Source organism: Bufo gargarizans, chromosome 1, assembly GCF_014858855.1.
Source record: "Bufo gargarizans isolate SCDJY-AF-19 chromosome 1, ASM1485885v1, whole genome shotgun sequence".
NCBI lineage: Eukaryota > Metazoa > Chordata > Amphibia > Anura > Bufonidae > Bufo > Bufo gargarizans.
The window spans coordinates 230,074,676-230,096,213 of record NC_058080.1 but is presented as its reverse complement, the minus strand read 5'-3'; the positions used below and the strand labels follow the sequence as shown (position 1 = coordinate 230,096,213).

The following is a 21,538-nucleotide window of genomic DNA, read 5'->3' as shown; positions in this document are numbered from 1 at the left end:
CCCCACCCTGTAACAGAACCCGATCTGTCAGCCATTTTACATTCTGTGTTTTGCCAGTGTAGGAAGAGGTTGCTTTGTGGAGCAGGGACAGACTGTTAGGGACACCAAACGCTAGCTAATAGGGCCACAAAAGTCCTTTTAAGGACTGGCATAGGTGTGCTATCGATAGGTGTGATAAACTGAGGAGTGTGATATACTTATAATATTCTTTCTAACATAGAAAGTATATTATAGTGCATTTGTATAGTGCAGCAGTTGTGTGCGGTTCTGCTGCGATACCGCAGCTATATAGAGGGACAAATGCTATTGGAATAACTAATTGCAACTGTTGTGATATACCTGTTGCCGCCCAAAAACTGATTGAGGGGTGTGATATACCAATAATATACTTTCTAACATAGAAAGTATATTATAGTGCATTTGTATAGTGCAGCAGTTGTGTGCGGTTCTGCTGCGATACCACAGGTATATATAGGGACAAGCGTTATTGGAGCAACTATTTATCAATCGGTGTGATATACCTGTTGCCGCCCAAAAAACTGATTGAGGGGTGCGATATACGTGCTTCCACAAAATACTGATTAAGGGGTTTGATATACCTGCTTCCACAAAATACTGATTGAGGGGTGCGATATACCTGCTTCCACCAAATATTGATTCAGGAGTTCTATATACCTGTTTCCACAAAATACTGATTGAGGCCTGCGATACACCGGCTTCCACAAAATATTGATTGAGGGGTGCCACATACCTGCTTCCACTAAATATTGATTCAGGGGTTCTATATACCTGTCTCCGCAAAATACTGATTAAGGGGTGCGATATACCTGCTTCTACAAAATACTGATTAAGGGGTTCTATATACCTGCTTCCACAAAATACTGATTAAGGGGTTTAATATACCTGCTACCATACAATACAGATTGAGGGATGCAATATACCTGCTTCCACAAAATACTGATTAAGGGGTTTGATATACCTGCTTCCACAAAATACAGATTGAGGGGTGCGATATACCTGCTTCCACCAAATATTGATTCAGGTGTTCTATATACCTGTTTTCACAAAATACTGATTAAGGGGTTCTATATACCTGCTTCCACAAAATACTGATTAAGGGGTTTAATATACCTGCTACCATACAATACAGATTGAGGGGTGCGATATACCTGCTTCTACAAAATACTGATTAAGGGGTTTGATATGCCTGTTTCCACAAAATACAGATTGAGGGGTGCGATATACCTGCTTCAACAAAATACTGATTGAGAAGGGTTCGATATACCAGCTTTCACAAAATACTGATTAAGGGGTTTGATATACCTGCTTCCACAAAATACAGATTGAGGGGTGCGATATACCTGCTTCCACAAAATACTGATTAAGGGGTTTAATATACCTGCTACCATACAGTACAGATTGAGGGGTGCGATATACCTGCTTCCACAAAATACTGATTAAGTGGTTTGATATACCTGCTTCCACAAAATACTGATTGAGGGGTGCGATATATCTGCTTCCACCAAATATTGATTCAGGTGTTCTATATACATGTTTCCACAAAATACTGATTGAGGGCTGCAATATACCTGCTTCTACAAAATACTGATTAAGGGTTTCTATATACCTGCTTCCACAAAATACTGATTGAGGGGTGCAATATACAGGCTTCCACCAAATACTGATTGAGGCCTGCGATATACATGCTTCCACAAAAACTGCTCTTCTCTAAGGACTGGGTCATTTTGAAAATGACAGACAGAGGAAGAGGCAGGCCGTTCCACAGGGGTGGTAGGGGTCGGGCAGGTGCCCCAGGCCGGAGCCTAATTGGGAAGTTGGAGAAGGTGCGTGCGATTACGTCAAAGGACGCACCAGAGTTGGTTGAGTGGCTCACTCAGCCTTCCGCTTCTGCACCCTCCTCATCCTCTGTATCTGCACCCTCCTCACTGTGAGCACCCCCAAAGACTCCACCACCACCACCATAGCCCCTCCACTCGAGTCAGAGGAATTATTTCCCCATCCATTCCCAGACCTTACCGATGCACAGCCATTCTTGCCATCGGATGAGGAAGAGGAGGTAGCAACGGCCGCCACCCAGCGGTCTGACTACAGTACCCAGATCATCCCAAGGAGGGTGGTCCCAGCTGCCTACTTCGAGATCTCTAATGTCAGTGGTTTTGAAGGTGATGATGATGATGTGTCGATAGACGTCACGTGGGTGCCCACAAGAGAGGAAGAGGAGGGGAGTTCAGAGGGAGAGACGGAGCAGCAGATGGGGAGGAGAATGAGGAGAAGCAGGCAGAACTTGCAGTGCACAGGAGGCAAAAAGCAGACTGCTAATGTATCTGGAGCGAGCCATTCACTATGCACGGTCAAATCTTGTGCTCCCAGGACACCGGCACATGGCTCCGCAGTGTGGGCCTTTTTTAACGTGTCAGCTGCTGACAATAGTGTTGCCAACTGCAGCCTGTGCTGTCAACACATAAGTTACGGTAAGCCCAACACTCACCTAGGGATGACTGCCTTAAGAAGGCACCTGGCCTCCCATTACCAAGCCCAGTGGGAGAAACACCGTCAGAACCCACAAATCCACACTTTCGGCGCTCCACATCCTGCCTCTTCTCCTTCTCCTCTCTCCTCCCATTTGTCCTCCACTCCACCTTCCACTGTGCCGTCGTCACGTTCATCTGGCAGAACGCAGGCTTCCGTGGCCCAAATGTGTGAACAGGTACTCCAGCTCAGGATGATTGAACTACATTCCACAGTTCTTCTCTATTTCTTGGTTTTGCCTCAGAAACTGCATTTTTGATGTCACTCCACAAGTTTTCTATTGGATTAATATCCGGGGATTGGGCTGGCCACTCCATAACGTCAATCTTGTTGATCTGGAACCAAGATGTTGCATGTTTACTGGTGTGTTTGGGGTCGTTGTCTTGTTGGAACACCCATTTCAAGGGCATTTACTCTTCAGCATAAGGCAGCATGACCTCCTCAAGTATTCTGATGTATTCAAACTGATCCATGATCCCTGGTATGCGATAAATAGGCCCAACACCGTAGTATGAGTAAAATCCCCATATCAGTGTACTGTGGCTTGTATTCAGTGTTTGGGGGTTGTCTGACAAACGGTCTTCGGCCACTAGAACCAAAAAGAACAATCTTACTTTCATCAGTCCACAAAATGTTGCACCATTTCTTTTTAGGCCAGTTAATGTGCTCTTTGGCAAATTGTAACCTCTTCAGCACATGTCTTTTTTTCAACATGGGACTTTGCGGGGGCTTCTTGCAGATAGCTTGGCTTCACATAGGCGTCTTCTAATTGTAACAGTGTTCACAGGTAACTTTAGACCTTCTTTGATATTACTTGAGCTGATTGTTGGCTAATTGAGTCCTTGCAATTTTGGCTATTCTTCTATCCATTCAAATGGTAGTTTTTTTGCTTTCTTCCACGTCTTTCAGGTATTGGTTGCCATTTTAAAGCATTTGTGATCATTTTAGCTGAGCAGCCTATCATTTTATGCAATTCTTTATATGTTTTCCCCTCTCTAATCAACTTTTATAATCAAGGTACGCTGTTCTTCTGAACAATGTCTGGAACTACCCATTTTCTTCAGAATTTCAGAGAGAAGTGCACTGTAACCAGCATGTACAACATTTTCTGCCTTCCTTCCTTAAAGGGAACCTGTCACCTCCAAAAACCATCCCAAGCCACTAGCAGTACCTGACAGTAGCCAGCAGCGTGTTTCTAACGATAATTTTCTTTCTGAAGGCCAATGCACCTAAAGCTCAGAAAATGTTCTTTTATCCCCTGCCGGCACGCTTCTCTAGTCATGCTTGAAGTCAAGGGGGCAGCGGCCTTCATGCTTCAAGTCACGGTGACCACGCCCCCTTCCCTGCCCCTTCGCTGTGACTGACAGCGCTTATGCATAGAGTTGAGCAAAACCAGACAAACTGCTGGCTGTAAGCTACAGCAAAGGGTCAGAGAAGGGGGTGTGGTTATCTTGACTTGGAGCAAGGAGGCCATTGCCTCCATGACTTGAAGCCTGAAGAGAGAAGCTCGCCGGCAGGGGATAAAAGAATGCTTTCTGAGCTTTACATTAGATAGACGGTGTAGCAGCACTAAAGGGTATACTGGCCTTAACCACTTCAGCCCCGCTAGCTAAAACCCCCCTTCATGACCAGGCCACTTTTTACACTTCTGCACTACACTATTTTCACCGTTTATCGCTCGGTCATGCAACTTACCACCCAAATGAATTTTACCTCCTTTTCTTCTCACTAATAGAGCTTTCATTTGGTGGTATTTCATTGCTGCTGACATTTTTACTTTTTTTGTTATTAATCAAAATGTAACGATTTTTTTGCAAAAAAATGACATTTTTCACTTTCAGCTGTAAAATTTTGCAAAAAAAAAACGACATCCATCTATACATTTTTCGCTAAATTTATAGTTCTACATGTCTTTGATAAAAAAAAATGTTTGGGCAAAAAAAAAATGGTTTGGGTAAAAGTTATAGCGTTTACAAACTATGGTACAAAAATGTGAATTTCCGCTTTTTGAAGCAGCTCTGACTTTCTGAGCACCTGTCATGTTTCCTGAGGTTCTACAATGCCCAAACAGTAGAAAACCCCCACAAATGACCCCATTTCGGAAAGTAGGCACCCTAAGGTATTCGCTGATGGGCATAGTGAGTTCATGTAACTTTTTATTTTTTGTCACAAGTTAGCGGAAAATGATGATTTTTGTTTTATCTTTTATTTTTCTTACAAAGTCTCATATTCCACTAACTTGCGACAAAAAATAAAAATTCTAGGAACTCGCCATGCCCCTCACAGAATACCTTGGGGTGTCTTCTTTCCAAAATGGGGTCACTTGTGGGGTAGTTATACTGCCCTGGCAATTTAGGGGCCCAAATGTGTGAGAAGTACTTTGCAATCAAAATGTGTAAAAAATGGCCTGCGAAATCCGAAAGGTGCACTTTGGAATATGTGCCCCTTTGCCCACCTTGGCTGCCGTACTCAGGAGAAGTTGGGGAATGTGTTTTGGGGTGTCATTTTACATATACCCATGCTGGGTGAGAGAAATATCTTGGCAAAAGACAACTTTTCCAATTTCTTTATACAAAGTTGGCATTTGACCAAGATATTTTTCTCACCCAGCATGGGTATATGTAAAATGACACCCCAAAACACATTCCCCAACTTCTCCTGAGTACGGCGATACCAGATGTGTGACACTTTTTTGCAGCCAAGGTGGGCAAAGGGGCACATATTCCAAAATGCACCTTTCAGATTTCGCAGGCCATTTTTTACACATTTTGATTGCAAAGTACTTCTCACACATTTGGGCCCCTAAATTGCCAGGGCAGTATAACTACGCCACAAGTGTCCCCATTTTGGAAAGAAGACACCCCAAGGTATTCCGTGAGGGGCATGGTGAGTTCCTAGAATTATTTTTTTTTTGTCGCAAGTTAGTGGAATATGAGACTTTGTAAGGAAAAAAGGAAAAAAAAGAAAAATCATCATTTTCCGCTAACTTGTGACAAAAAATAAAAAATTCTAGGAACTCGCCGTGCCCCTCACGGAATACCTTGGGGTGTCTTCTTTCCAAAATGGGGTCACTTGTGGCGTAGTTATACTGCCCTGGCAATTTAGGGGCCCAAATGTGTGAGAAGTACCTTGCAATCAAAATGTGTAAAAAATGGCCTGCGAAATCCGAAAGGTGCACTTTGGAATGTGTGCCCCTTTGCCCACCTTGGCTGCAAAAAAGTGTCACACGTCTGGTATCGCCGTACTCAGGAGAAGTTGGGGAATGTGTTTTGGGGTGTCATTTTACATATACCCTATATACCCATGCTGGGTGAGAGAAATATCTTGGCAAAAGACAATTTTCCCATTTTTTTATACAAAGTTGGCATTTGACCAAGATATTTTTCTCACCCAGCATGGGTATATGTAAAATGACACCCCAAAACACATTCCCCAACTTCTCCTGAGTACGGCGATACCAGATGTGTGACACTTTTTTGCAGCCTAGATTGGCAAAGGTGCCCAAATTCCTTTTAGGAGGGCATTTTTAGACATTTGGATCCCAGACTTCTTCTCACACTTTCGGGCCCCTAAAAAGCCAGGGCAGTATAAATACCCCATATGTAACCCCACTTTGGAAAGAAGACACCCCAAGGTATTCAATGAGGGGCCTGGCGAGTTCATAGAATTTTTTTTTTTTTTGCATCAGTTAGCGGAAATTGATTTTTTTTTTGTTTTTTTCTCACAAAGTCTCATTTTCCGCTAACTTAGGACAAAAATTTCAATCTTTCATGGACTCAATATGCCCCTCACGGAATACCTTGGGGTGTCTTCTTTCCGAAATGGGGTCACATGTGGGGTATTTATACTGCCCTGGCTTTTTAGGGGCCCTAAAGCGTGAGAAGAAGTCTGGAATATAAATGTCTAAAAATGTTACGCATTTGGATTCCGTGAGGGGTATGGTGAGTTCATGTGAGATTTAATTTTTTGACACAAGTTAGTGGAATATGAGACTTAGTAAGAAAAAACAAACAAAAAATATATATATATATTTCCGCTAACTTGGGCCAAAAAAATGTCTAAATGGAGCCTTACAGGGGGGGGTGATCAATGACAGGGGGGTGATCACCCATATAGACTCCCTGATCACCTCCATCATTGATCACCCCCCTGTAAGGCTCCATTCAGACGTCCGCATGTGTTTTGCGGATCCGATCCATGTATCCATGGATCCGTAAAAATCATACGGACGTCTGAATGGAGCCTTACCAGGGGGGTGATCAATGACAGGGGGGTGATCAATGATAGGGGGGTGATCACCCATATAGACTCCCTGATCACCCCCCTGTCATTGATCACCCCCCTGGTAAGGCTCCATTCAGACGTCCGTATGATTTTTACGGATCCATGGATCCATGGATCGGATCCGCAAAACACATGCGGACGTCTGAATGCAGCCAATGACAGGGGGTGATCAGGGAGTGTATATGGGTGATCACCCCCTTGTAAGGCTCCATTCAGACGTCCATATGATTTTTACGGATCCATGGACACATGGATCGGATCCACAAAACACATGCAGACGTCTGAATGGAGCCTTACAGGGGGGTGATCAATGACAGGGGGGTGATCAGGGAATCTATATGGGTGATCACCCGCCTGTCATTGATCACCCCCCTGTAAGGCTCCATTCAGACGTCCGCATGTGTTTTGCGGATCCGATCCATGTATCCATGGATCCGTAAAAATCATACGGACGTCTGACTGGAGCCTTACAGGGGGGTGATCAATGACAGGGGGGTGATCAATGACAGGGGGTGATCAGGGAATCTATATGGGTGATCACCCGCCTGTCATTGATCACCCCCCTGTAAGGCTCCATTCAGACGTCCGCATGTGTTTTGCGGATCCGATCCATGGATCCGTAAAAATCATACGGACGTCTGAATGGAGCCTTACAGGGAAGTGATCAATGACAGGGGGGTGATCAATGACAGGGGGTGATCAGGGAATCTATATGGGTGATCACCCGCCTGTCATTGATCACCCCCCTGTAAGGCTCCATTCAGACGTCCGTATGTGTTTTGCGGATCCGATCCATGTATCTGTGGATCCGTAAAAATCATACGGACGTCTGAACGGAGCCTGACAGGGGGGTGATCAATGACAGGGGGGGTGATCAGGGAGTTTATATGGGGTGATCATGGGTTTATAAGGGGTTAATAAGTGACGGGGGGGGGGGGTGTAGTGTAGTGTAGTGTGGTGTTTGGTGCGACTTTACTGACCTACCTGTGTCCTCTGGTGGTCGATCCTAACAAAAGGGACCACCAGAGGAGCAGGTAGCAGGTATATTAGACGCTGTTATCAAAACAGCGTCTAATATACCTGTTAGGGGTTAAAAAAAATCACATCTCCAGCCTGCCAGCGAGCGATCGCCGCTGGCAGGCTGGAGATCCACTCGCTTACCTTCTGTCCCTGTGAGCACGCGCGCCTGCGTGGTTCTACCACTCTCCAGGTAATTATCCTTTGCCCACCCCCTACTGTATTGATACACTAATATATTGCCTAATTTGGAGTTTTCTCCTTTTACTGGTCAGAGAGCCAGAGAGGGCTGTATGGCAAGAGTATACAACCAATACACTTTGCTGTCACCTATTTATATAAACTGACACAGCTGTATATAATTGATAGGCAATGCCATACCAGACACTACTGACTTTGTGCCCCCATGCGATGCTATAAGTACGGCATACTAAGTACCGCTCAGGAGGAGACTTAACTACTGTGATGGCTGATATTGCGCCAACCGACAACGCAGTACTACAGGCGCTTGCGCAACAGGACATTGGACAGCAGCCTACCAGTGCGCCTGCGTGGGTCCACGCCTGCGCACATCAAATGTGCCTCTGCGCAGGCGCGAGCCCCGTTCGGATGCGCAGGCGCACTAGGAACCAGAAGACGCCGCGATTCAAAGAATTTTGGCGCGCGTCATGCCTCTGCACGCCTGCGCAGTCACATGGAAACGAAGGGGATACAGACATGCCGCTTAGTACATGATATTCATAGTACATGATATACATATCCCGATTATATACCCCCACCAGTACTCCACCAGGTGTACCAAAGTAAGTGATGATTGATATTTGTATATTTGCAAATCTTGGAAGGATGCCTAGCCTTGCTGTTTTAAGAGTGTTCTTGATTTATTATTATTTTTTGACATGTGTGTTAGCTCCTCCTAGTAGGAGGGTATTTAAGCCTGGTAATGATGTATTGTCAGTTGCTTGAAAAAGACCGTCCAGGTCGAAACGTCGCATGGATTTGATAGAATAAAGGAATTAATGAGACAAGAGAGTGCTGCGGTTTTACTATTTTTGGCTGCCTTTCTGAGCTTTAGCCGCATCGGCCTTCAGGAAGAAAATTATCATTGGAAACATGCTGCTGGCTACTGTCAGGTACTGCTGGCGGCTTGGGATGGTTTTTAAATAAGGGCAATAATTGCCACCTGTTTTTCAAAGAATGAATGACCTTACTAATTGAACTCCACACTGCTATTATTTTGAACATGTTCCTTTCAATTAGTGATTTAATTACCCAGAATCAGCAGCATGCATGTTATGACTGTTGGGTCTGTTGGTTTTCTATTACTCTACTACACCTGCTAGTAAATTATTTGCCATGTAGAAATATAGTTTATACTAAAAACATTGATCAGGTTAGTGATGTCTGACTGCTATTATTTTGAACATAACTGTACATCTGACCACAGACACGTGGTCTAGCAAACACGAGCAGGGAAGATACATAACTTTTACTGCCCACTGGGTGAACCTTCTGACGGCCGTCAAGCATTTAACCCGTGGCACCCGTGTGGATTTGGTGTTACCGCCACGGATTGCATGCAGGCCTGCCTCTTCTTCTCCTCCTCCTACTCCATCCTCCTTCTCCTCCTCGGCTGACTCCTCCTTTTCCACTGCTACCGCCTCTTCCGCTGCACCTTCCAAGCTCCCCAGAACCTATTCGATGTGCCAGGTGAGACGCTGCCATGCTGTGCTGCAACTGTTGTGCCTGGAAGCCAAGAGCCACACTACTTTCAGCTCCGCGGTGACAGGCTGATTAGTGGTAAACCCTGCTCAATTTGATAGTTGGTAAAGTGGTGTGCGACAACGGTGCCAATCTGCTTAGCATGCAGAAACAGGGCAAAATGACACACGTGCCGTGCATGGCACACGTCCTGAACTTAGTCATGCAGCGATTTGTTGCCAAATACCCCGGGGTCCAGGACATCTTGCGGCAGGCCAGGAAAATCTCTGGCAATTTTAGAAGATCTTGCACATCGATGACTCGCCTTGCTGACGTTCAGCGGCGACACCACCTACCCTTCATACATCTGATTTGTGGCAGCCCGACACGCTGACACTCCACCTTGTATATGCTTGATAGGCTGCTCCAGCAATGGGGCGTTAAAGACTACCTGTACGAACTCTGCAGAAGGACAGGTTCTGGGGAGCTTGGTTTCTTTTCACCGCACCAGTGGCTGCTCATGCGCGATGCATGCAGACTTCTGCGGCCATTTGATGAGATCACCAGACTGGTCAGTCGCAGCCAGGGCACCATCAGTGACATCCAAAGGAGCACCCAGGGATTTTGTCTAGGGGGGTCCAAAAGGCAAAAAATGTGGCATGTGTAGCGCGCTGTGCCAATTCTTTTGCCCGTCCATTTTTCAAAGCCCCCTTCATATTTAAAAATGCGGGGCACATAGTGTGCTGCGCCGATTCTTTTGCCTGGCCATTTGTAAAAGCCCTGTAAGAGTGGAAAAATGTGTCGCACATTCCACGTCGCTCACAGTTTTAGCCCTGCCCATTATTAAAAGCCCCTCCTACATATAATAGGCCACTCCCAACAAGCACTGTACAACTGAAATTCTATTGTTGAGGCCTGTCTCTACACATCATATGGAGAGGGAAGGGTGTGTCCTGGCTACACTGCCTGCTTAACATTATACAATAAACAACAGCAGGATACAGCCAAGAATTTCCTCCACTCTCCTCCCTCCCCAGATGCTGCTCAAGGCCTGTCCTTCCACCATCTGCCACCTGCCCCTGGCCTGCTGCCCCCCTTGGCCGTCCTCACCCAGCTCTGAATCCTCCTTCTGAAAATGGCAGGAGGAGGAGCCGGAGCATTTCTTATCCTACATAGCGCCTCATGCCTCTTACATCCAGTGATGTCACCTTTGTTGTAGACGTTTCTCTTTCCTCATCTTCTCCATTCAGAGCAGACCGCCATGATGATTTTTCAGCCATCTCCCGTCTCTGCAGAGATTGGCAAACAATCATTAGTTTACCACATTTCCATCATCATTACATCTTCTGAACACCCTTTCCTGCCACCCCCAATACTATACTGCAGAAAAAGTCCCCCTGGAAATGCTTCTACCACACAGATAGTGCCCCTTCAACAATTATTGGCACACAGTGCTCTAAAAAAAATCTGCGCCCATACACTAATAGTATAAGGATAATGTCCCCCAAAAATAATTGTGCTAAGCCGATACTGTGCCAGGGTGTCCCCCAAAGTAACAGTCCTCCCCAAAAATCCCACAAATAGAAAAAATTCTCTGCCAGAGCACACTTAGTAGTAGTAATAATACCCCTATAGTGCCCATGCTAGTAATCATGTTCCTCATAGCTCCTCAGTAGTAGTAAAGCTCCCCATAATACCCCCTAGTAGTAATAATTCTCCTCATAATATGACAGTACATGAAATACCCCTGCTTAGGGCCCGCAGTTGAGCTAATGTCCCCATAATGTATACCAGTATAAAATACCCCTATATAGTGCCCCAGTAAATGCCCTCATAGTGCTCCTCTCCCCCTTCCCCATAGTGTCCCCCATAATATGCCAGTAAAATAATGCCCCTTCTTAGTGCCCCCAGCAGATATCCCTATAGTGCTCCTCTCCCCCATAATGTGCCAGTAAAAAATGCCCCTTCTTAGTGCAACCAGATGCACTAATAATGATGACATCATCGCACCGCCTGAGCCGGCCTCTGATGGGCCGCAGGCATTAGTGCCTGCGGCCTATCAGAAGAACAGGGAAGGGAAAAGCCTCTCCCTCCCCTGCCCCGCCGCAGCACAACCATCTGTATCGCTGTTCTGAGGACGGTGATACAAATGAATATGGAGATGAGAGTTTCCACAATGGAAGCGCTCATCTCCTACTGCCCCCCCACCGCCGCCAGCAACTAGAACCTGTGGTAATCGGCAATGTGGCCCTGAGGGATAAAACAATTGACTGGTTGTTCTAGTGTGAGTCCAGACCCGCTGGACCACCCCTGTCGGTGCGCCACTGGTGACATCATGCCTTAAGCCTTCTTTCTGGAGCGTGCATTGCGTTGTGTCATTGAACAAGCCGTCGAGAAGGAGGAGCTGGAAGATGAGGAAGGGCTACTCCATCTTAGACAAGTCAGCAAGAGTCTGAAGAGGAGTCAGAGGATGATGGTGCCTGGGGGGAGGAGGAGGGATCTCTGGTGTTGTCCGGGGATGGGGGGAGGAGACCGAGGACGACATTCTCCTGGGCGATGAGCAGGAGCCAGCTGCTCCACTGCTTCCAATTTAGTGCAAATGGGTGCCTTCATACTCCAGTGTTTGAAGAGGGACCCCCAGATAAAAAGCATAAAGGGCAAGGACCAGTACTGGGTGGCAACGTACTTAGACCCCCGGTACAAACACAAAATGGCGGACATGTTACCAGCATCACAGAGGGCTGTCAGAATGCAGAATTTCCAGGCCTTGCTGCGAGAGATGCTGCATTCTGCTCTTGCGAGTGCTGGCAGAGTAATTTCCACCCACAGCAAAACAGGTGCAGGTACCAATCCTACCGCGCCTGCCAGAAGAGGGCGGTTTGAAGATGTGTTGGTCACTTCGGATATGAGATCATTCTTGCAGCCAACCCATCGAGAGCCGCCCTCCAGATCCAACCTCAGGGAATGCCTAGACCGACAGGTGTCCAACTAAAATCAGGTTAACGGCCGATGTGGACGCTCTCAGAAGTGAGGAACGCCTGGACTACTGGGTGTGCAGGCTTGAACTGTGGCCAGAGCTGGCACAGTTTGCCAGGGAACTCTTGGCTTGCCCCTCATTAAATGTCCTGTCCGAAAGGATGTTTAGCGCAGAAGGGGGGATCGTGACCAATAAGCGCACTTGCCTAGCTCACGACAGTGTGGACTACCTTACATTTAAAAAAATCAATGAGGCATGGATTTTGGAGGAATTCAACACCTGTGATGACCACATATCCGCCACCACCCAGAGCAAAGAATGGTCCTTGTCTTATTTATATACAGCGGAATAAAAGGACTTTTCAGTCAGATGAATGCCTAATTTTTGGGGCCTCTACTCCAGTGCCCTACAGTAAAAAAAGTATCTAGTGACCGCCTAATGTACCCCCAGAAACATAATCACTAGTTCTTTTATGTCAGGTGAATGCATAATTTTTGGGGCCTGTACACCACTGGCCTGCAGTAAAATTGTTTTCTACTGACCGCCTAATATACCTCCAGCCACATAATCACTTGTTCTTTTCTGTCCAGTGAATGCATAATTTTTGGGGCCTGTACACCACTGGCCTACAGTAAAATTGTTATGCACTGACCGTCTAATATACCTCCAACCACATAATCACTTGTTCTTTTCTGTCAGGTGAATGCTTAATGTTTGGAGCCTGTACTTTACTGGCCTGCAGTAAAATTGTTATCCACTGACCGTCTAATATACCTCCAGCCACCTAATCACTTGTTATTTTCTGTCAGGTGAATGCATAATTTTTGGGGCCTGTACTCCACTGGCCTACAGTAAAATTGTTATCCACTGAGCGTCTAATATACCTCTGGCCACATAATCACTTGTTATTTTCTGTCAGATGAATGCCTAATTTTTGGGGCCCGTAGTTCCATTTTTGAGAGTTTCCCTTTAAGACGCATAAAAATGGCCCCTGATTAAAATACATATTTTTTGTTGGAATTTTTGCCATTTATCCCCCTCTGGTATGTCAATGTCCATGTTGTGGGACAATTTGTGCACTTCTAGTAAGTATTTGGTGGCTGCAAATATGACCTTAAGGTTTTTCAGGTTCGCCTGCCTTTAAAGTGAATGGGGCTCGCCGCGAGCGCGCTAGTTTGCGAACATTTGATCGCAAACGCGCGTTCGCGAAACATCCCGGCCGATGTTCGTCTATCACTAGTGGCAGCATCAGAATAGTAGCTGAGGCAGGTAGCCGGAAGAAACCGGTCTCTTTTGTCGAGGTTTGGGTGAGGTAGCATGGATGATCTAATCTGATGCATCAGGCATTTGTGGGTGGAATTCCCATGCTGATCCACGCCTTTTTCATCTTGACAAAGGTCAGTCTCTCCACATTTTGGATGTACAGGCGAGTTCTCCTTGGGATAACTATGGCCCCCGCCACACTAAACACCCACTCTGATGCCACACTACTGGCTGGGCAGGACAGATTGAGTTTGGCTGCCCAGTCGTCCAGGGGATTTTTGATGTGGGATGGCAGGGTGCACGCCAAGTATGCCACAACCTGCTGATTCAAGTTCTGGTCTATGTCTATCTGCTGCTGCTGGTGAGTAGTTTCTTCAGTAGGCGGGTGAAGAAAACTGCTCATCATCGACTCTAGACTTAAGTTGCTGCTGATGGAGCTGGTAATGCTTCTGCAACCCCAACCCCCCAGCAGCCATGGCAGTGGAACGTGAGCACAGAGGACCTCCCTGGTCAGACCTGCGTGAGGAAGGGCGATGGCGCCCATAGGTAGCGGCCAACTGACTACATAGGATGTCTCTATAGTATTTCAGTTTGTCCTCCCTCTCAGCGGGTGTAAAAAAGGCCCCCATTTTGGATCAGTAGCGAGAGTCCAACAAGGTCAGACAAGAGCCAGAAGTCATCCCTCTGCCGAATGATGACAATTCGGCTGTCACTATGCAAGTAAGTGAGCATGCAGCCGGCCATTTGAGCAAGTGACTCAGAGGGACACCCTGCCTCCATCTCCACTGCATACAGCCACGGTGAGCCTGGGTCATCTGCCTCATCTTTCTCATCTCCCTCTTGCTCCTGAAGAAGCTCCTGCTCATCCTCTCCTGTCACCTGCAGATAAACACCACCCATTTCGCTACACATTGCTCGTGCCTCAATGTCCTCCTCTTCCTCCAGTTCAGCCCCCACAGGGCTCATGTGGCCGTGAGATGTAGACGCCACGTCTCCAGTATCCTGACCAGGCAGATGTACCAGCATGTTGTTCATCCCGTAGTCATATCGACTGTCAAATAACACGGCATCCTCAAAGTGCCTGAGCAAACAGCAGGTGTCACGCATGAGCTTCCACTTGCTGACATCAAAATTACACAGGGGAGTACTTCTGTCCGCTTAGATCAACAAGAAATCGTTTATGGCCTTTCTCTGTTCGTATAGTCGGTCCAACATATGGAGGGTGGAATTCCAACGGGTGGAAACGTTGCATATCAGCCTGTGTTGGGGGACCCTGTTCTGCCGCTGCAGCTCAAGGAGGGTGTGCTTGGCGGTGTACGAGTGGCTGAAGTCTATGCAAAGTTTCCTGGCCATTTTTAGGATGTCTTGCAGATGGAAGACTTCAGGAACCGCTTGACAACGAGATTGAACATGTGCACCATGCAGGGCGCATGGCTCAGCCCTCCTTGACGCAGTGCTGACACCATGTTTTTCCCGTTGTCGGTCACCATGGTTCTGATTTTGAGTTGTCGTGGAGAAAGCCAGGATTTGATTTCATGATGAAGGACATGGAGCAGTTCCTCCCCTGTGTGACTCCGTTCGCCCAGGCAAACAAGGTGTACAACAGCGTGACACCGCCATGCCCTGCACATGTGGTATGTTGGAGGAGCACTGTGAATTGTCCCTGCAGTGGAGGCTGAGGACACAGTGGAGGATGAGGAGGCAGAGGCGGACATTGTCGCAGGACCAACGGCGTGAGAACGTGGAGGCGGAAGCGGCATCACCTGGCTAAGTTGCTTGTTTGGTTGGGCAGGAACCACATTAACATATATTGTCCTTGACCGTAGTTACAGCTCCATACGTTGATGCTGCCATGCACTTTGGCAAACATCGACAGGCTCAAGGACTGGCCCACCTTCTGTTCTACATATTTGTGCAGGGTTGGTACTGCCTTTTTGGCAAAAAAATGACTGCTTGGAACCCTTCACCTTTGCTTGGCACAAGCCATCAGTTCTCTGAAAGGTGCAAAGTCCACCACTTGGAAAGGGAGTGACTGCAGCACCAGCAACCTGGCCTGGTGCACATTCAGCTTTTGCGCGCATACTGTCTTCTCTTGGAAATCGCTTTGGCGATCGATTGCTGATGGAATGACTGATGAGGAATAGGAATGCGAGGAAGGGGAGCATCAGTAGATGATGGGAAGGACAGACAGATCGCTTTGGTGGTGGAGCCTTGACTAACTGATATCGGGTGTGTGCCACCGGGTAATGCAGCGGTTGTTGCGGCAGCCGGCAGGCTGAACCACCATATTCAAGTCACAGTTCTCCCAGGCCACTTTATGGTGATGCTGCATATGTTGACGCAGGGCCGTGGTGCTAACAGTGGCACCCTGGCCACTCTTCACCTTCTGCCCACAGATTCGGCAAAAGGCCATGTTCACCTCCTCTGGCGGCCTAAAAGACTGCCACACCGCCGAGTGGGTGATTTTACCCCCAAAACTCTGCACTGACTGACTGCTACTGCTGATACATCCGTGAACCCGTGCACCACTACTTTTCAGGCAGGTAGTCTCCTGCAAAGCGGGTGGCCTACCCCAGGCACGTTTGGCTACCGACCTCTTACTGCCGCCACCCTGCTGACTCCAAGCCACGCTACCAACTTGCTGCCTCCTGCGCTACCTCACGGGCAAGCTGCCACCCTCTTCTTCTGATGTTGATGAAGCCCCTTCGTCAGCCGGCTCCCAATTGCGATCTGCTTTATCATCATCAAGTACTGTCTGCACGTCACCGATGTCCTCCTCAACGGTCTCTGATCCAGGAGCCTGACCAGCAACCACACCACTCTCCTTATCACTACTTGCCCACCTACCGGAGAAAGCAGCAGATGTCTCCTCCAGACTTTGGCTGGGCAGTAGCTGCTGACAGTCCTCGGACCTCTAGTAGCTCGTTCTTGCTGTATAGCTGAGCCCACAGCATATAATACTTCTCTGGCTGAGGAAACAGAAAAGGACAGAGGAAGGTTAAGGACAGGTGCTCCTGGGCCATGCCAACTAAGGGTTGTGTCTGACGAACCCACTGACTCTTGGCTGGAGGTGTGTGATGTCACTTGGGACGAAGTGGATGACCGAGTCAACCATTCAAGAACCACTGGGTTGCTAGTCAAGACACGACCGCTAGCTGACACTGGGAGCTCAGGCCTCTGGAAGTGACCCCTGCTGCGATGCCCCCTTACTCTGATGTGACCTATGCCTGCTCCAGAAACATTTAGGCCTCTGCATTTTCCCTGTGCGGGGCCTGTCACTTCTCTATCTGACATACTGTTAGATCAAATAAGTAAATACAAAGGAAATTAATACACCCCAAAAAATCTGTAATTTTGTCACCACCACACAACGGCAAATAATCCTTTTTTTTTTGCCACTAATACAAGACAAAAAAGGCTTTAGAACATATAACTGCACAGCTGAACGGCAAATAATACACACCAAAAAGGGCTGTAATTCTCTCACTTCACCACACAATGGCTAATAATCCCTTTTTTTCCCCACTAATACACGCCCAAAAAAAACTTTAGAACATATAACTGCACCGTTGAATGGCAAATAATACATTTTTTTGCTGTAACAGTTGCTGTGCGCCGCTGTTCCCCTGCTTACCGCCGTGGTTCTGAGCACCGTGTTCAGCGGTGATCTGCGGCCGGTGCTTCCCATTTCAACGCTAAAGTCCTGGGCTTTGTCTGTGTTGGTGCTGTTGTTCTGGATCCGCTCTACAGTTTGCTCTCAGCCCTGGCCACAGCATGTTTGCTGTTTGTTACTGCTGCAGTTCCTTAAGGGCCGGCGCGCGTTACTTCCTGGGTTTTGTGGCTTAGGTCATGTGACCTTGCTGACCTATCCTAGCCCTCCTGTGCATATATAAGTGGCTCAGCTCCCTTCCCAGATACCTCAGCGTCAAGGTCCTTGTGCTCTGCTAAGGCTCCTGATAATCACTTGTCTTCCTGTGTTCCTGACTCGTATTTGTGTTATTGGATTCTGCTACCCATCTGATCCCTAGTGCTAGCCTTGACTCTCCTGTTGCCGAACCGGATTGCCTGATCTGTACCTGTGCCGCCTGCCTTGACCTTTCGCCTGTCTGACTACGCCTCTGCCTCATCCTTCGGTCCTGCACTGTTGCTCCTGGTAATGACTACGCAATGCCTGTACTTCTAGTACCTTTCCCTTTTACCTCCTGGTCTGCCTGGACCAGCTGCCTTGTGTGCCTATCCTCTTCAACAGGTTGCAACTTGGTGTTCCCCTCGGGAAAGTCTATCCCCACCATCAGGGGTGCTGTGAAGAATCGAGGGGTTCACTTAGACAACGCCCTTAGAGGAGGTAGGACACGTGGCACAGTGGGTTCACACCTGCTGGTTCGTGACCTTTGCCACTAATACACGCCAAAAAAAGGCTTTAGAACATATAACTGCACCGCTGAACGACAAATAATACTTTTTCTCCCCCACTAATACATGCCAAAAAGGGCAGTAATTTTCTAATTTCACCACACAACTGCTAATAAGCCCTTTTTTCACCCACTAATACACTCCAAAAAAGGCTTTAGAACATATAACTGCACCGCTAAACGGCAAATAATACTTTTTTTGCCACTAATACACCCCAAAAAGGGCTGTCATTTTCTCACTTCACCACACAATGGCTGATAAGCCCTTTTTCCCCCCACTTATACACGCCAAATATGTCTTTAGAACATATAACTGCACCGCTGAACAGCAAATATGCCCTTTTTTTCCCACTTATCCACGCCATAAAAGGCTTTAGAAAATATAACTATACCGCACAAGGGCTAAAAAGACATAGAAATATTTCCTAGTAATACACCCTGTTAATGGCTGTATCAAACAGCACTTTCACCCCAATAAAAAGAACCGTTTGCTGGAATTAGAGGTATCATCTATTGCAAACCTGAGAGCAGCAGTATAATGGCAATTTGGATCCCAGTCAGTGCAGCAAGGTGTAAAAGGATTGCTCCTATTACCTAGGCTGTACACTTCCCTATTAGACCTTGTTCTCTATGTTCTCCTTTTATAGTGTGGAATAATTCCTTCCTATTCTTTCCCTACACTTCAAATGATCTTTCCCTGAACTTCTATTCAGCAAAATAAAAGTTTTAAAGTCTCTTCTAGCACTGTTTCTAGCGCCTGCTGACGTCTCTCCCTGCACTAAGTACACTGGAAAATGGCTGAATCCAAGATGGCTGAAGCTATTTATAGGGCTGTGACATCACAGGGCTGGCTGGCTGCTGATTGGCTGAAATTCGGATAGAATTCCACTTCATCAACTTCGATTCGCTCATCTCTAGTTAGGACCATTTAACCACCATGGGTGATAAATCATGAAATAGCATCTGGTCTAGAGATAAAAGGATAAATTAGTTAGAATCAAAATTCAACCCAAATTATAGTAGAATTTGATTTTTTTCTGATTCATTTGGTAGAACTGAGAGAAATACATTTTCTCCTTATGGAAAGTGCTGAGTAGTTGTGATGAGTCTTATGGACCAGGCAATGCTCCTCTTGGAAAACAATATTTAAAATAGCTCAGATTCTAAAAAGAAAAGTCAATGCTTGACCTTTTAAACAGTCAATGCTTAACCCTCTTTGCAGATCAGAGAGATATTGATTAGCTTGGTGAGAGGCCTTGGTCAGGATTCAGAGAGTACTATTTCTTTTAGGCTACATTCACACGTCAGTATTTTTCTATAATCCGAATTTCGGTCAGTTTTTTGCGGATCCGTTGTTCCTGAAAATGTTTCCGTATGTCATCCGTATGTCATCCGTTTTTTGCGGATCCGCAAAAAACGGAAACATGTATACATTTCAATAATCAAATAAAGTTGTTTGGATTTCTTTGAAAAAAAATGGAAAAAAAAAATATATAAATTTGCTATGTGTTTCCAGGAACGGATTCCGCAAAAAACGGAAGACATACGGAATGACATCCGAATGTCTTCCGTTTTTTGCGGATCCATTGACTTTGTATTGTACCAGGATCCGAATTTTGCGGAAAAGAATAGGACATGTTTTATATTTAAACGGACATGCGGAACGGAACAACGGAAACGGACAGCACACATTGTGCTGTCCGATTTTTTCCAGGACCCATTTAAAATGAATGGGTCCAGATCTGGTCCTGATCTGTTCCGCAAAAAACGGAACAGATCAGGAAAGAAAAAACGGACGTGTGAATGGACCCAGAAGGTATGAGGAGTCTTATAGACCAGACAACGTTCTTCTTGGGTTTCTGGAAAAAAATAGATATTCAAATAAGCTTTCCTGTTACAGCTAAGGGGGCCATCACATGTGGCCAAAAAGTCTTCCAGACAATACACAGGTGTGGATTTCTACAAACCTTTGGTACAGATTTTGTTGGGGATATTTACACATGGGTTAAGTTGTGGATTTCTGTGGGGACTACATCCCCCATTAAATGAATGGAGACACTGAGCTTCAGAAAATCCACAACAAATCATTATTTACACTGTGGAATATTAATTTTGTAGCAGAAGATAGAGAAGGGATTGACAATTTCCAGCCCTATATGACTCATAATTAGTTTGCCAATTTAGATGAATCGGAATAAAAAAATAATAAATTATTTCATTCTTAGTCTGGTCATTAAGGCTTTTTTCAGGCCTGGTCATTAAAGGGTTCCATTAGATTCAAAGATGTGCTGCAGCTTAATTTTCATTATATAGTCTACCATAGTATGTCAAGAATGCTCATCTAATTGTTGTGTTGGAAATGATTATCTGAGTATAAAGAAAGAATGATCTATAATAGATATTACATGTTCAGTGACCTTGATTAACTGCAATTACTTTCATCTAGGAAGAAGAAGCGAGCTATCATAATGATGATAACAGTGGTTGTCCTTTTTTCAGTCTGCTGGGCACCATTTCATGTTGTGCATATGATGATAGAATACAGTAAGTAAATATGTTGTGGTTGGAATTTTAATCTGCCAAGTGTTAAAGGGGTTGTCACATTAACCCCTTAGTGACCAAGCACATTTTTTAAAAATTGCATTCCAAGAGCTAGAACTTTTTTGTTTTTTCATAAATGTACTTGTATGAGGTCTTATTTTTTGCAGGACAAGTTATAGTTTTTAATGCACCATTTTAAGTACATGTATTGAATGATTAAAGCCAGCCGTTTAGCTAAAACCTCCATTGTTTACGTCAGTAAAAACACATATGGGTGGTCACTAAGAACTTCTCCCCTATCCACAGTATTTGATCACCAAGCTCCAGAAGTCCCATAAAGATTTGAATGGAGTAGCGGACGCACATGTATGTCTGCGCTCCAAACAGGGAAACATGGGCCTCAAGTCTAATGATTGGTGGGGCCCCTAGTGGTCGGCTTATGTAGAAAGCATACAAAAAAGACAGTCCGCTCAACCCCTCAACTACAGGACACTCCAGGTGCATGGACACCTGGAACCAGGAAATACGTAATGGGAAAAAGGTGAAGTCCAGCACATAGTGTTTCTGTTAAAACATCATTATTTAATTGATTAATTACAAATAATTTTAAATATCAAAATGACTATTTTACACATGGAATTATTGATTTTCTCTTTATTTTATCTATCATATTTGGTTTTACATAATAATCACAATTCTTTTTCATACAAAATATAACTGGCTATTGACTATTTAATGTATTATTAAATGAATGCACAAATAATAAAGGTTGCCGCATTACAAGAACTTATGC

The 21,538-nt window shown here is 45.8% G+C and overlaps 1 protein-coding gene across 1 annotated transcript in view; it reads left to right on the top strand.

Annotated features, from left to right (window-relative positions):
* Positions 1-20,756, top strand: part of QRFPR (pyroglutamylated RFamide peptide receptor) — a 144,449-nt gene extending 123,693 nt beyond the window's left edge. Inside the window, exon 5 of the mRNA XM_044277462.1 lies at positions 20,651-20,756. Coding sequence (XP_044133397.1) covers positions 20,651-20,756 — 106 coding nt within the window. The remainder of the gene's footprint in view (positions 1-20,650) is intronic.
* The last annotated feature ends 782 nt before the right edge of the window (positions 20,757-21,538 follow it).